Source organism: Schistocerca piceifrons, chromosome 3 (assembly GCF_021461385.2).
Source record: "Schistocerca piceifrons isolate TAMUIC-IGC-003096 chromosome 3, iqSchPice1.1, whole genome shotgun sequence".
Classification (NCBI taxonomy): Eukaryota; Metazoa; Arthropoda; class Insecta; order Orthoptera; family Acrididae; genus Schistocerca; species Schistocerca piceifrons.
In genome coordinates, this window is record NC_060140.1 from 12,034,517 (window position 1) to 12,050,703 (window position 16,187).

General features: G+C 41.1%; 1 protein-coding gene and 1 pseudogene across 1 annotated transcript in view; one reads left to right on the forward strand and one right to left on the reverse strand.

Annotated features, from left to right (window-relative positions):
- LOC124787707 overlaps positions 1 to 13,134 on the reverse strand; it is a 66,529-nt pseudogene extending 53,395 nt beyond the window's left edge.
- Positions 13,135 to 13,882: 748 nt separating this feature from the next.
- Positions 13,883 to 16,187, forward strand: part of LOC124787708 (molybdenum cofactor biosynthesis protein 1-like) — a 44,607-nt gene continuing 42,302 nt past the window's right edge. The window contains exons 1-3 of the mRNA XM_047254542.1: positions 13,883 to 14,011; positions 15,194 to 15,414; positions 15,623 to 15,638. Of these exons, the coding sequence (XP_047110498.1) occupies positions 13,883 to 14,011; positions 15,194 to 15,414; positions 15,623 to 15,638 (366 nt within the window). The remainder of the gene's footprint in view (positions 14,012 to 15,193; positions 15,415 to 15,622; positions 15,639 to 16,187) is intronic.

The following is a 16,187-nucleotide window of genomic DNA, read 5'->3' on the forward strand; positions in this document are numbered from 1 at the left end:
CCGCATGTGAATGACAGGTACAATCTGGCCAGGTCTGTTGGCATCAGAGCCTCCACACACAAGTACATCAATTGTGACGATGTTGCAGAACCAAGACTCATCTGATACGATGACACAGTGCCATTCCTGTGTCTGACATTGTTGTCAGTTGCACCGCTGTCAGTTCACCTCTCTCTAGAGCTGCATTAAGGGCTAGACAGTCTGTGCTGCTCCAGATGCCATCACATTGTCTGTGTGGATACTTGTCTCACTGTATACAAGCCCACTTCCTGACTAAATGTACACAACTTCACTGCAGGATCACGTACGCATGAGTGAACACTTGTCTGCCCTCTCAGGTGCTAGTTGGGTGGCACTACTGAGGCCCTGCAAGGCATTTAGCATGGTCCTCCTGAACCTACCAATTCTATGTTCGCACAAAATGAGATTCTGAGCAATGCAAGCAGCAATATAGTGAAACAATAAACCAGAGTCTCAGCAGACCATGAGCCTGCCACTGCCAAATCTGGAATGCTTATAAACATTTCTCCTTCTTCCATTATGCTTAACACGGTCTTCGAGTAAACAACCAACACTGAAATAGAATTTCTGAATGAGAAACCTGCTCCATAAGCTTTTCTTGCATACAGAATATGCATGAGAGTGCTGAAAAGTAATGCCTCTGAATTTTTTATTCTGTTCTAAATATCGGTCGAGGTATGACACGTCACGCATATTACTTGGTCAACTTTCCCACTTCACTGACTCGTGGCACACCCCCCTCCCGCAAACAGATGGAGTCACAATAGGCAGCCCACTCTGACCAGAGATTGTGAATATGTTTACAGTGCACTTCGAGGAAGAGGTGCTGATGTCATCCAAATGGAAATCCATCTTCTTCTTCTTCTTCTGTTATGTGGATAACACACTTGTCATCTGGCCTCATGGAAGAGACAAACTTCTTGACTTCTTTGTACATCTGAACTCCACACGCCACAAAATCAAATTCACTATGGAGACCAAAGAAGAAGGAAGACTACCATTCCTGCACATCATAGTCAGGAGAATAATGGACAGCACCCTGTGCCACAGCGTGTATCTGACTCTATAAAACACATAAACTCAGTTCTCCCTATGGCACTGTGAATAATTTCAATAACTTAAAGTGAGATGAATGTTGCAGCGTACATTTAATTTCCACTTTGGCTTTGCATTCAAAATCAGTCTTACCTGAGAGTACAACATTACATCTTTGGTTAATTTAATTATATGTTCATTAGATTTTGGTTATAAGGCACGTTTTGCTGCCTAATGTTTCATCTCCAAATACTGGAAACAATCCATGGAGGAAGAGGAGTATGTAAGACATTGGTGGACCAGGTTGGAAGAATCTGAGAATTTCAATACTCTGTAGAAGACCTCAATCATTTGAAAATAACTTTCAGACCTTGTGGCTATTCTAACAGATGTACATAAGGCACTACATTCTAAAATATTTGCATCTTTCACTGAAAAACAAGCAACTAGAGGAAAAGTTCTCTTGTCATTTGTAAAAACAGTCGCAGATCGCGACCTCCGAGTGCTATGAAGAGAAGGTATTGACGCAGTGCTTAAACCAAACTGAAGACCACAACAGCAGCCATACTCAAGTAAATTGCTATGCAGTAGTTTCAGTGAATTTGACAATGATGTGGCTGCTTTCATGGTGGCCCAGTCATATTGTGGGGTAGGGAATGCCAGTGACAGGGCTGGAATTGTAGGTGACAGATGGATTTTTGTCAAAGCCTTGTATCAATACCTCCTTAAATATTGAGCTGAAAAACTGTAAAAAACATTCATACAGCAAAATCACACAAAAAAATTTCCTATTTCTGCAGGTATTGTGCCTTCTGTTTCTTTTTCATTACAAAAACATATTGATTCAAGTTTATAAAGTCACAACTATGTCACTGTGATTTGTGTAACACACATTCTGGAACATGTTCCAGGAATGTCATGAAACAGACAGCTTTAAATACTTACTCTAGCTCATCTTTCAAGACTTGCATGCCAACAACAACACCATCTATCCAATCTGTTTTTATTTCACTTTCATGTAAAGATTTCTCCACAAAGGATATCATCTGCCATGTAGGCAGTGCAAGAGGAAATTCCACACTCACATTTGGGTAATCAAGTGGATTCTGTGTCTTGTCAGAACCAAGTACAATCAACCCAATTTCATCTTTACCACTGGTAAATATCTGAAAACATATTAAATGGTAAAAATAAGTTTTGTTTATAACAAGTTGTATACCAATAAAAACATCACACACAGATACTCTTTATAAAATTATTTAATTGGATAGATAAAAAATCTACTCACCAAGCAGTGGCAGAACACACACATAAAAGACTGTTGTGATAGGCAAGCGTTTGGAGCCAGTGACTCCTTCTTCAGGCTGAAGGGTTGCAGGGGAAGCAAGAAGGGTGAAGGAAAAGGACTGGAGAGGTCTAAGAAAAGGGGTAGATTTTGAGAAAGTTACCCACAACCGTGGGTCATGGGTGACTTACCGTACAGGATGAGAAGGAAAGACTAATTGTTGGGGCTGCATCCGGCAAGATTCGGAAACCTGGGATCTTAAAGGTGGAAGACAGGGTAATATGCAAGACAGAGATTACTACTAAAACTGTACATGAGTTAATAAAAGTGAGAAGCTAAGTGTATTGTATGCAACAACTGTGGGAGGGGGCAGTGAAAATAGACGGAAAAGACAATGAAAGATGTAGAAAGCTAAAACGGAGTGAAGCAAAGAGTAATTACAGTGAAGAAAAGCTGAGACAGGAGAAATTAACGTAAATTAAGGCAAGGTGGATGGTGAGAACCAAGGACACGTTGTAGTGCTAGTTCCCACCTGCGGAGTTCTGAGAAACTGGTGTCTGGCGGAAGAATCCAGGTGGCATGTGTGGTGAAACAAGTGCCGAGGTCACGTATGCCATGTTGTAGAGCATGCTCTGCAACAGGATATTGCAAGTTTCCAGTATATACACTATGCCTGTGCCCATTTATCCTAACTGATAATTTGGTGGTAGTCATGCAGATGTAGAAAGCTGAACAGTGTTTACATAATAGCTGGTATATGACATGTGTCGTTTCTATTTTTCGCCTGATCCGCAGTTCTGGGTGACTTTCCCAAAATCTACACCTTTTCCTGGAACTCTCCAGGCCTTTTCCTTTACCCTTCTTCCTTCCCCTTCAACGCTTCTGTCTGGAGGAGCCACAGGCTCCGAAAGCTTGCCAATCACAACAGTCTTTTATGTGTACGTTCTGCTGCCGCTTGGTGAGTAGATTTTTTATCTATTCAATTAAATAATTTTATCAATAATTTATTGTTTATGTTGTTATAGTTACTCTTTATAACCTACTTAAAATACATCACGTACCCTCCTCTCCACAATTCTTCGAACACATAGTTTTGCCTTTTGTAAAAAATCACTGCATTTCTGTATAACATACTTGGAGTCAAAGTGTCCAACATCTATTACAATTATAAACAGAAGAAAGAAAGTCATTGTATTTATTGGCAGTATTACGCAATCAAATATTTTGAAAGAGTTCCAGTGGTATAAATTTACAATATCTTACAAATAAATATATACGTTTATTCTTTAAATCAATTCTTAGCAATAACATAATAGTATAAATTGCAGAATCAATATAGCCAATTTTAATGTAATGACTGCAATACAAATACAAAATAACAGCGATAAGTTATAACAAATGAGAGAGAGAGAGAGAGAGATAGAGAGAGGCATTTAGACAATGTTTCATTACAGTGTGAAACTTATTAGAATTAAAATGAAGCCATAGTGAATTATTACATTCCAAAAATAATAATTATTGTGTTCTTTCACCCCAAAATAATACTTTCATTAGGTAATATATACTTTTAATTTCAGAAATTTTTACAACAGCTCTGGACTTCACTGCCTCGATGAATTTATTACATGTGTCAATGAATGAGGGTTGATAACACTGCTCTAGTCATTCAATTGTTCGTCATGTGATATTCGCAATGTTCTTAATAACTTCTTATGTAAAGTTCCATCATCAAAAAGATAATCTACGTAAGTTTTAAAAGTCGCGAATCTTTAAACAACAACTTGAAAATGGGTATATCAGTATTTTGTATACTTTCTAGCATTGCTAGATTTACTTTTAAATTTTAAAGTATATGAGCAGATTGAGCGACTTTCCATCCAGAAAATTTGCTGTTGGCAAGGCCTCACTACAAAGATAAATGGTCTTTCCGGAGTCAAATGCAAAAAAAAATTCATAAATACCAGCATTGTAAGTGATACAAACAGGTATTAAGCAACGGGCATAAATATCGTTCTTCTTGACGAGAAAAAAAAGTAGGTAGATGAAAGAGTAAATTGGGTGCAAGGATTGAACATAAACTCACCCAAATTGCTAAGGTTTAAAGAAAAAAACAAAAAACAAAAAACAAAACAAAAAAGAAACAAGAGGGTCACTGCTCAAGAATTGAGAACTGCCCCCCCCCCCCTCCCCCTTTCTTTTACAGGCTTGCTTTCACTTTTCAGATGAGACCATGTCCCGCATACGTGAAGAAAATAGCCAATATGTAAAGAGAATTACAGATAAAGAGTTTTCTAGAATGAGATTTTCACTCCGCAGCATAGTGTGCACTGATATGAAACTTCCTGGCAGATTAAAACTGTGTTCTGGACCAAGACTCAAACTTGGTGATCGTAACCCCAGACCTGTGTTGCCGTTTTGGGAGGTAGATCTCGTATCTGGAAAGAGGAGATGACAGTTAGGGTACTATGGGCGAGCAGCTGCCATCAATTTTTGATGGTGCAGAACCCACAATAGTGGAACTGCTGCCTAGTCCAAAGGCACCTGTTACCAGTCTTACCCCACAATAGTGTATCGAATCCAGACGTAATGTCGAAGCTGATAAAAAGTCATATGAGAGATTCCTGTAATCTAGGTGTGACTGCACCAATGCTGCATACAGCCATATCAAAGTAGAGTGGACCACACCGCGGTCGGTGTCGCTGAGGCATAGAAGAGCATTCAGGTGCGACCTACATGTCTGCTTTAGTTGACAAAGATGGGGAAGCCATGTCAACTAGGCATCAAAGACCGGTCCTAAAAAACACAATGACAGAAATGCATAATGTAGGTCATGGCAGCCAAAAAATGGATGCTATGAGTGAAAGCCCAGGATTGTGCTTGGTGTATTGCTCCCTGCATTCTGCCTCCAGCAATAGCCATCGCGGACGAACAAAAAAGATGGGGACACCATATGTCATGCAGCTGCCGCCAGATCATTGATAGCCACAAAAAGGAGAGCGACACTCAAAACAGAACCTTGTGCAAGCCCATTCTCCTGCAGGGGGGGATGCTACAGGAGGCACCAACATGTACCCAAAAAGTGTGACATGGAAGAAAGTTCTGGATAAAAATCAGGAGTGGGCCATGGAGGCCCCACTCCTTTAAGGTGGCAAGGACGTTATGGCACCATGTGGTATCATAAGATATATACGCAGATCAATGAAAACTGCAACAAGGAACTGATGCTGAGCAAAAGCTGTTCAGATAGCACACTTCAAGTGGACTAAATTATCTTCAGTAGAGTGCCCTTGGCGAAAAGCACCCTGGATCGAAGCCAAAGATCCGGGGATTCAAGGACACAATACAGCCTTCGACTAACCATATGTTCAAGTAACTTGCAGGACACTGAGTAAACAATCTGGACGACAGCTGTCCGTTTGAAGAGGCAATTTATCTGATTTCAAAATTGGAATAACGGCATTTTCTCGCTACTGGGAAGAGAATTCTGCATTGCACCAGGGATGGTTAAAGAAAGGCCAGGTACATTGACAGAAAAATTTGCAACACCAAAAAATAATTAATGTAGAGTAATGAAATACCAGGAATATATTTGTTGAGACAATGTATGTAAAGTGATTAATGTTGCAAGATCAGAGATCAATGTGAGTGTGAGATAAGCCACTGCAAATGTAAATGTAAATGCTGGTACGCTGTTGTACACGTGTCATGTGTCAGTTTGTGGGATGGAGTTCAATGCCTGTTGCACTTGGTTGGCCAATATAAGGACAGTTAATGATGTTTGTGGATGGGTTGAAGCTGTCATCAGATGATGTCCAATATGTGCTCGATTGGAGGTAGAGCTGGTTATCGAGCAAGCCAAAGCAATATGTTGACACACTATAGCATGTTGGCTTACAACAGCAGTATGTGAGCAAGTGTTATCCTGTAGGAAAACACCTCCTGGAATGCTGTTTGTGAATGGCAGCACAACAGGTCAAATAACCAGACGGACGTACAAATTTGCAGTCAGCGTTCGTGGGATTCAGACAGACAGTTTTGTCAGTGGAAAAGCGAAAGCCATTGTCGATGCTCCAGGAGTAAGACAATCAAGACATTGCTGAAGATGCCACTAAGTGAGACAGGTTCATAGAGAACTGCAATAGATGGCAAAATCGTCAAAAAAAAGGGAGCCGGAGATGCCCAGTGGGAGACAGGCCATTATAGGGTTAATGGCGATAGCAAAGAGAATGACACTCAGAATGGAACCCTGAGACACACCATTTTCCTGGATAAAGGTGTCCGACAAGGCAGACCCTCCATGCACCTCGAAAACTCGGTCTTTTAAAAATGTCTGAAGGAAACAGGGTAGGTGGCCACGGAAGCCCCACATGTGAAGAGTATGGAGGGTACTAGCTCTCTAGCAGGTGTCATAGGCCTTCTCCAAATCGAAAAACACAGCAACAGTCTGGGATTTCTGCAGAAAACCATTCTTGACATGGGTGGGCAAAATAATGAGACGGTCAACTGCAGAATGCCGTGTTGAAAGCCACACTGTGCATCCATCAAAAATTGTGAGACTCGAGCCACCATATCATCCGGGCATGAATCATATGTCCCATCACCTTGCGAACACACTGGTAAGAGAGATGGAGTGGTAGCTAGAAGGAAGAGTGTGTGTGTGTGTGTGTGTGTGTGTGTGTGTGTGTGCGTGTGTGTGTGTGTGTGTTTTTGCGTGTGTGTGTGTGTGGGTGTCAGAGAGAGAGAGAGAGAGAGAGAGAGAGAGAGAGAGAGAGAGAGAGAGAGAGAGCTAATTTCGGCAAGAGCTGGATTTCCATCAATAAACTGAGTTGAAGTCTGCTGTTGTGGTCTTCATCCAACTACTGCTTTGGTGCATCTCACCAGCCTATTCCAGCCTTTGTAAGCCTCTTCATCTCTGCATAGTATTTCAACCTAAATCCACTTAGAATGGTGAACCACCATTCAGAGAATAACTTTTTAACAACACAGTTTGACTTCTGTAAAGGCTTCTATACTGAGAATCCAACATAATATCTCACAAATTCATTTCCAGTAGAATTAAATAGTGGAAATTATCCCCTCTGTCGTCTTGCCAAAGCCTTTGACTGTTTAGATTAAAAAATTCTGTGAGGGGGAGCTAAAATAGTATGGCATTAAAAGTCTTCCCCTTGCATGGATTGAGTTGTACTTTAACTACAGAAAATGGAAGGTCACATTAACAAATGATAAGACAGGAATAAGATTAAACTCAAAAAGGGAGAACATAAAATATGGTGTGGCACACAGTGTTTGCTGCCAAGTCCACAAAAATGATTTACTTGGGGCACTGGAGGGCTTTGGAAAAACTCTAATGTTTTGCAGTGTCACAAACTTATTGATGCAAGATCTAAACTCATCCATACCAGAAACATCCAGGAGAATAACAGAACAGGCTTGTACTGATCCACAGGTACCAGCTTAATGCCTAAAAACTTGTATTGTGCAGTTCTAAAGAAATAAAAGTGACTTACAGATACGAATATCAAAAGCAGGGATAAATGGGCAGTTAGGCTCCCGTGTTCTAAGTTCCTGGGTATGCAGATACCACTCACGTGTGAGACCAGCATGTGAGTCAGCTAACCGAGAAGCTCAGTTCCGCCCATTTTGTGCTTAGAAATCTCTTACTGTATCAAACTGGACAAAGGATTGCTAACACACTTTCACTCAGTTTACTCATATGGCATAATCTTCTGAGGTACTTCAGCTAAGCGGAAAAAAATATTTATTCTACATGTTGAAAAAGCTTCTTCAGGGACCCATGGATTCTCACACTTACATGCTTATAGAAGTTATATTCCCTAATGGTATTTGTGATTAATAACAAGAGTTAGTTTAAGATGAACTCAGCAATTCAGAACTGCAATACTAGAAGCAAAAATAATTTCCATATATAAAAACCTAAAATCAGGGTTGCCACAAGTTTCTCCAAGTGAAATTCCCTGATATTTCTCTGATTCCACAGACACGTTTTAGAATTTTTCCCCGACAAATTTTGAGGTCTCAAGGGGAGGTAAAGACATAAGTCGACAAAAGAATGTAAGGGCTTTGTATTTCTCCCCCATTTTGTTTTAGGGCGCAAAAACACCTAGGGTCATATGTGTCCATGCCAAAACTGTGAAACACAAAGATGAAGAGAGGAGTTAAAAATGATTACATGTCAACGTTTAATGACAGAAGAGAGGACAGCTACAAACAGGGACGTGGAGAAAGGTCTATGAAGTACGCAATAGGGAAATGGAGGCCCAGAACTAAAAACTAAATGGCCTTCACCATATTGCTACAACTGATAAAAAGTAAAACACGGTCGACAGCCCACGCATTGTTCACTAAAACGGCCAATAACTCAGATGGCAAACCCAAACGGGAATGTAAACGGTAAAAAGAAAAGGGCATCCCCTCAGGAAACGGCAGACAGTTAAAAGTTGGGTGCAATGTGCACAAAGTAGTAGGGGAGCACCACTTAACAAATGGTGATGACTAAAAAGGCAGTGCCCAATATGCAACCTAGTTAAAATGACCTCCTCACCACAGGAGGACTGAGAGGTGGTTGTCCAAGCCACTGGGAGAGGCTTAATAACCCAGAGCTTATTCCTATGAATGGAGGACCAGTGGCGATGCCAAAGTGACATCACCTCCTGACAGAAAGCAACAAGAGATCATCAGAGGGAATGCAAGAATTATTGGGCTGAAGTACGAGGAATGCAGCTTTGGCAGCAGTATCAGCAACCTCTTGGACCGATATGACCTGGAACCCACATAAACATCACAGTGGCTCCATAAAAAGTGAGCAAGTGGAAGCTTTCCTGGAACCGGTGCACTAAGGGATGGACAGTCTACAGTGCACAGAGGCTTTGAAGGGTGCCAAGAGAGTCTGAGCAGTGACACAGTTGAAAAGAGTATGTCACCAGATGTACTCCATGATCTGATACAGGGTGAAGAGCTCTGCTGTAAATACTGACCAATGTGCTGGAAGTCAGTACCAAAAAATGTTGGTTGACGTTGAAGGCACACCCGACACCATGGTCAGTCCAAGAGCCACCAGTGTACACAAAGATACTATTGCAAAATTCCATGCATAGGTCATGAAACTGAAGGCAATAGACTGAGCCTGGTGCAGTGCCTTTAGAAAGTGAATGAAGGTCAAGGTGAAGATGGGCTGCCGCACAAAGCCAAGATTGTGAAGGGTTCACACCCATCGAAAAAGCTGCAGGGAGCATGAAGTGGGAGGACCAAGATAGTTTTGTATAAAGCAGGAGCCTCAGGAATTTTGTAGTGTCAATGAATGGAAGAGCAACAGGCCCAAGATGTAAAAATGGTGGGAGAAACCAGCTGTGCTGCCAGAAATTCATACAAATGTTTTTGTCAGTAGAAAAACGAAAGCCACTGTTGATGCTCCGTGAGTAAAGACGACCGAGACATTACTGAAGACACCACTCAATGAGACAGGTTCATGGAGAGCAGCAGTAGATAGCAAAATTGTCAACAAAAAGAGAGCTGGAGATGCCCGGCAGGAGACAGGCCATAGTAGGGATAATGGCGACAGCAAAGACGACGACACTCAGGACAGAACCCTGAGGTACACCATTTTCCTGGATAAAAGTGTCCGAGGAGGCAGACCCCATACGTACTTCGAAAACTTGTCTTTTAAAAATTCCTCAAGGAGATGGGGCAGTTGGCCCCATGTGTAGAGATTACAAATGATACTAGTCCTCCAACAAATGTTGTAGGCTTTCTCCAAATTGAAAAACACAGCCAGTCTGGGATTTCCACAGAAAACCATTCATGACATGGGTAAACAAAGTGGGTGATAGCCAGAAGGAAGTTGTTTGTCCTTACCGGGCTTAGGTGTGGGTATGACAGTGGCTTCACGACAGTGGCAGGAAAACATGCCCTCTGCCCAGGTCCGGTTGTACGTATTAAGCAAAAAGTGCTTGCCCACAAGAGAAATGTGCTGCAACATTTGAAAGTTAACAGTGTCTGGTCCAGGGCAGAGGATTGAGATGAAGTGAGAGCGTGACCTAGCTTCCTCATAGTGAAGGCAGCACAGTAACACTCACGATCCTAAGAAATCCAGCTCTTGCCGAAATTAGCTCTCTCTCTCTCTCTCTCTCTCTCTCTCTCTCTCTCTCTCTCTCTGACACCCACACACACACACACACACAAAAACACACACACACACACACACACACTCTTCCTTCTAGCTACCACTCCATCTCTCTTACCAGTGTGTTCGTAAGGTGATGGGACATATGATTCATGCCCAGTTGATATGGTGGCTCGAGTCTCACAATTTTTGATGGATGCACAGTGTGGCTTTCAACACGGCATTCTGCAGTTGACCGTCTCATTATTTTGCCCACCCATGTCAAGAATGGTTTTCTGCAGAAATCCCAGACTGTCGCCATGTTTTTCTATTTGGAGAAGGCCTATGACACCTGATAGAGAGCTAGTACCCTCCATACTCTTCACATGTGGGGCTTCCGTGGCCACCTACCCTGTTTCCTTCAGACATTTTTAAAAGACCGAGTTTTCGAGGTGCATGGAGGGTCTGCCTTGTCGGACACCTTTATCCGGGAAAATGGTGTGTCTCAGGGTTCCATTCTGAGTGTCATTCTCTTTGCTATCGCCATTAACCCTATAATGGCCTGTCTCCCACTGGACATCTCCGGCTCCCTTTTTTTGACGATTTTGCCTTCTATTGCAGTTCTCTATGAACCTGTCTCACTTAGTGGCATCTTCAGCAATGTCTTGATTGTCTTTACTCCTGGAGCATCGACAATGGCTTTCGCTTTTCCACTGACAAAACTGTCTGTCTGAATCCCACGAACGCTGACTGCAAATTTGTATGTCCGTCTGGTTATTTGACCTGTTGTGCTGCCATTCACAAACAGCATTCCAGGAGGTGTTTTCCTACAGGATAACACTTGCTCACATACTGCTGTTGTAAGCCAACATGCTATAGTGTGTCAACATATTGCCTTGGCTTGCTCGATAACCAGCTCTACCTCCAATCGAGCACATATTGGACATCATCTGATGACAGCTTCAACCCATCCACAAACATCATTAACTGTCCCTATATTGGCCAACTAAGTGCAACAGGCATGGAACTCCATCCCACAAACTGACACATGACACGTGTACAACAGCGTACCAGCATTTACATTTACATTTGCAGTGGCTTATCTCACACTCACATTGATCTCTGATCTTGCAACATTAATCACTTTACATACATTGTCTCAACAAATATATTCCTGGTATTTCATTACTCTACATTAATTATTTTTTGGTGTTGCAAATTTTTCTGTCAATGTACCTGGCCTTTCTTTAACCATCCCTGGTGCAATGCAGAATTCTCTTCCCAGTAGCGAGAAAATGCCGTTATTCCAATTTTGAAATCAGATAAATTGCCTCTTCAAACGGACAGCTGTCGTCCAGATTGTTTACTCAGTGTCCTGCAAGTTACTTGAACATATGGTTAGTTGAAGGCTGTATTGTGTCCTTGAATCCCCGGATCTTTGGCTTCGATCCAGGGTGCTTTTCGCCAAGGGCGCTCTACTGAAGATAATTTAGTCCACTTGAAGTGTGCTATCTGAACAGCTTTTGCTCAGCATCAGTTCCTTGTTGCAGTTTTCATTGATCTGCGTATATATCTTATGATACCACATGGTGCCATAACGTCCTTGCCACCTTAAAGGAGTGGGGCCTCCATGGCCCACTCCTGATTTTTATCCAGAACTTTCTTCCATGTCACACTTTTTGGGTACAGGTTGGTGCCTCCTGTAGCATCCTCCCCTGCAGGAGAAGGGGCTTGCACAAGGTTCTGTTTTGAGTGTCACTCTCCTTTTTGTGGCTATCAGTGATCTGGCGGCAGCTGCATGACATATGGTGTCCCCATCTTTTTTGTTCGTCCGCGACGGCTATTGCTGGAGGCAGAATGCAGGGAGCAATACACCAAGCACAATCCTGGGCTTTCACTCATAGTATCCATTTTTTGGCTGCCATGACCTACATTATGCATTTCTGTCATTGTGTTTTTTAGGACCGGTCTTTGATGCCTAGTTGACATGGTTTCCCCATCTTTGTCAACTAAAGCAGACATGTAGGTCGCACCTGAATGCTCTTCTATGCCTCAGCGACACCGACCGCGGTGTGGTCCACTCTACTTTGATATGGCTGTATGCAGTCACACCTAGATTACAGGAATCTCTCATATGACTTTTTATCAGCTTCGACATTACGTCTGGATTCGATACACTATTGTGGGGTAAGACTGGTAACAGGTGCCTTTGGACTAGGCAGCAGTTCCACTATTGTGGGTTCTGCACCATCAAAAATTGATGGCAGCTGCTCGCCCATTGTACCCTAACTGTCATCTCCTCTTTCCAGATACGAGATCTACCTCCCAAAACGGCAACACAGGTCTGGGGTTATGATCACCAAGTTTGAGTCTTGGTCCAGCACACAGTTTTAATCTGCCAGGAAGTTTCATATCAGTGCACACTACGCTGCAGAGTGAAAATCTCATTCTAGAAAACTTTTTATCTGTAATTCTCTTTACATATTGGCTATTTTCTTCACATATGGGGGACATGATCTCAACTGAAAAGTGAACACCCAATTTACTCTTTCATCTACCTAGTTTTCTTCTCGTCAAGCAGAACGATATTTATGCCCGTTGCTTAATACCTGTTTGTATCACTTACAATGCTGGTATTTATGTATTTTTTAGCATTTGACTCCGGAAAGACCATTTTTCTTCGTAGTGAGGTCTTGCCAACAGCAAATTTTCTGGATGGAAAGTCGCTCAATCTGCTCATATACTTTAAAATTTAAAAGTAAATCTAGCAATGCTAGAAAGTATACAAAATACTGATATACCCATTTTCAAGTTGTTGTTTAAAGATTCGCGACTTTTAAAACTTACGTAGATTATCTTTTTGATGATGGAACTTTACATAAGAAGTTATTAAGAACATTGCGAATATCACATGACGAACAATTGAATGACTAGAGCAGTGTTATCAACCCTCATTCATTGACACATGTAATAAATTCATCGAGGCAGTGAAGTCCAGAGCTGTTGTAAAAATTTCTGAAATTAAAAGTATATATTACCTAATGAAAGATTTATTTTGGGGTGAAAGAACACAATAATTATTATTTTTGGAATGTAATAATTCACTATGGCTTCATTTTAATTCTAATAAGTTTCACACTGTAATGAAACATTGTCTAAATGCCTCTCTCTCTCTCTCTCTCTCTCTCTCTCTCTCTCTCTCTCTCTCTCTCATTTGTTATAACTTACCGCTGTTATTTTGTATTTGTATTGCAGTCATTACATTAAAATTGGCTATATTGATTCTGCAATTTATACTATTATGTTATTGCTAAGAACTGATTTAAAGAATAAACATATATATTTATTTGTAAGATATTGTAAATTTATACCACTGGAACTCTTTCAAAATATTTGATTGCGTAATACTGCCAATAAATACAATGACTTTCTTTCTTCTGTTTATAATTGTAATAGATGTTGGACACTTTGACTCCAAGTATGTTATACAGAAACGCAGTGATTTTTTACAAAAGGCAAAACTATGTGTTCGAAGAATTGTGGAGAGGAGGGTACGTGATGTATTTTAAGTAGGTTATAAAGAGTAACTATAACAACATAAACAAAAAATTATTGATAAAATTATTTAATTGAATAGATAAAAAAATCTACTCACCAAGCGGCAGCAGAACATACACATAAAAGACTGTTGTGATTGGCAAGCTTTCGGAGCCTGTGGCTCCTCCAGACAGAAGCGTTGAAGGGGAAGGAAGAAGGGTAAAGGAAAAGGCCTGGAGAGTTCCAGGAAAAGGTGTAGATTTTGGGAAAGTCACCCAGAACTGCGGATCAGGCGAAAAATAGAAACGACACATGTCATATACCAGCTATTATGTAAACACTGTTCAGCTTTCTACATCTGCATGACTACCACCAAATTATCAGTTAGGATAAATGGGCACAGGCATAGTGTATATACTGGAAACTTGCAATATCCTGTTGCAGAGCATGCTCTACAACATGGCATACGTGACCTCGGCACTTGTCTCACCACACATGAAACCTGGATTCTTCCGCCAGACACCAGTTTCTCAGAACTCCGCAGGTGGGAACTAGCACTACAACGTGTCCATGGTTCTCACCACCCACCTTGCCTTAATTTACGTTAATTTCTCCTGTCTCAGCTTTTCTTCACTGTAATTACTCTTTGCTTCACTCCGTTTTAGCTTTCTACATCTTTCATTGTCTTTTCCATCTATTTTCACTGCCCCCTCCCACAGCTGTTGCATACAATACACTTAGCTTCTCACTCTTATTAACTCATGTACAGTTTTAGTAGTAATCTCTGTCTTGCATATTACCCTGTCTTCCACCTTTAAGCTCTCAGGTTTCCGAATCTTGCCGGATGCAGTCCCCAACAATTAGTCTTTCCTTCTCATCCTGTACGGTAAGTCACCCATGACCCACGGTTGTGGGTAACTTTCTCAAAATCTACCCCTTTTCTTAGACCTCTCCAGTCCTTTTCCTTCACCCTTCTTGCTTCCCCTGCAACCCTTCAACCTGAAGAAGGAGTCACTGGCTCCAAACGCTTGCCTATCACAACAGTCTTTTATGTGTGTGTTCTGCCACTGCTTGGTGAGTAGATTTTTTATCTATCCAATTAAATAATTTTATAAAGAGTATCTGTGTGTGATGTTTTTATTGGTATACAACTTGTTATAAACAAAACTTATTTTTACCATTTAATATGTTTCCAGATATTTACCAGTGGTAAAGATGAAATTGGGTTGATTGTACTTGGTTCTGACAAGACACAGAATCCACTTGATTACCCAAATGTGAGTGTGGAATTTCCTCTTGCACTGCCTACATGGCAGATGATATCCTTTGTGGAGAAATCTTTACATGAAAGTGAAATAAAAACAGATTGGATAGATGGTGTTGTTGTTGGCATGCAAGTCTTGAAAGATGAGCTAGAGTAAGAATTTAAAGCTGTCTGTTTCTTGACATTCCTGGAACATGTTCCAGAATGTGTGTTACACAAATCACAGTGACATAGTTGTGACTTTATAAACTTGAATCAATATGTTTTTGTAATGAAAAAGAAACAGAAGGCACAATACCTGCAGAAATAGGAAATTTTTTTGTGTGATTTTGCAGTATGAATGTTTTTTACAGTTTTTCAGCTCAATAATTAAGGAGGTATTGACACAAGGCTTTGCCAAAAATCCATCTGTCACCTACAATTCCAGCCCTGTCACTGGCATTCCCTACCCCACAATATGACTGGGCCACCATGAAAGCAGCCACATCATTGTCAAATTCACTGAAACTACTGCATAGCAATTTACTTGAGTATGGCTGCTGTTGTGGTCTTCAGTTTGGTTTAAGCACTGCGTCAATACCTTCTCTTCATAGCACTTGGAGGTCGCGATCTGCGACTGTTTTTACAAATGGCAAGAGAACTTTTCCTCTAGTTGCTTGTTTTTCAGTGAAAGATGCAAATATTTTAGAATGTAGTGCCTTATGTATATCTGTTAGAATAGCCACAAGGTCTGAAAGTTATTTTCAAATGATTGAGCTCTTCTACAGAGTATTGAAATTCACAGATTCTTCCAACCTGGTCCACCAATGTGTTACATACTCCTCTTCCTCCATGGATTGTTTCCAGCATTTGGAGATGAAACATTAGGCAGCAAAACGTGCCTTATAACCAAAATCTAATGAACATATAATTAAATTAACCAAAGA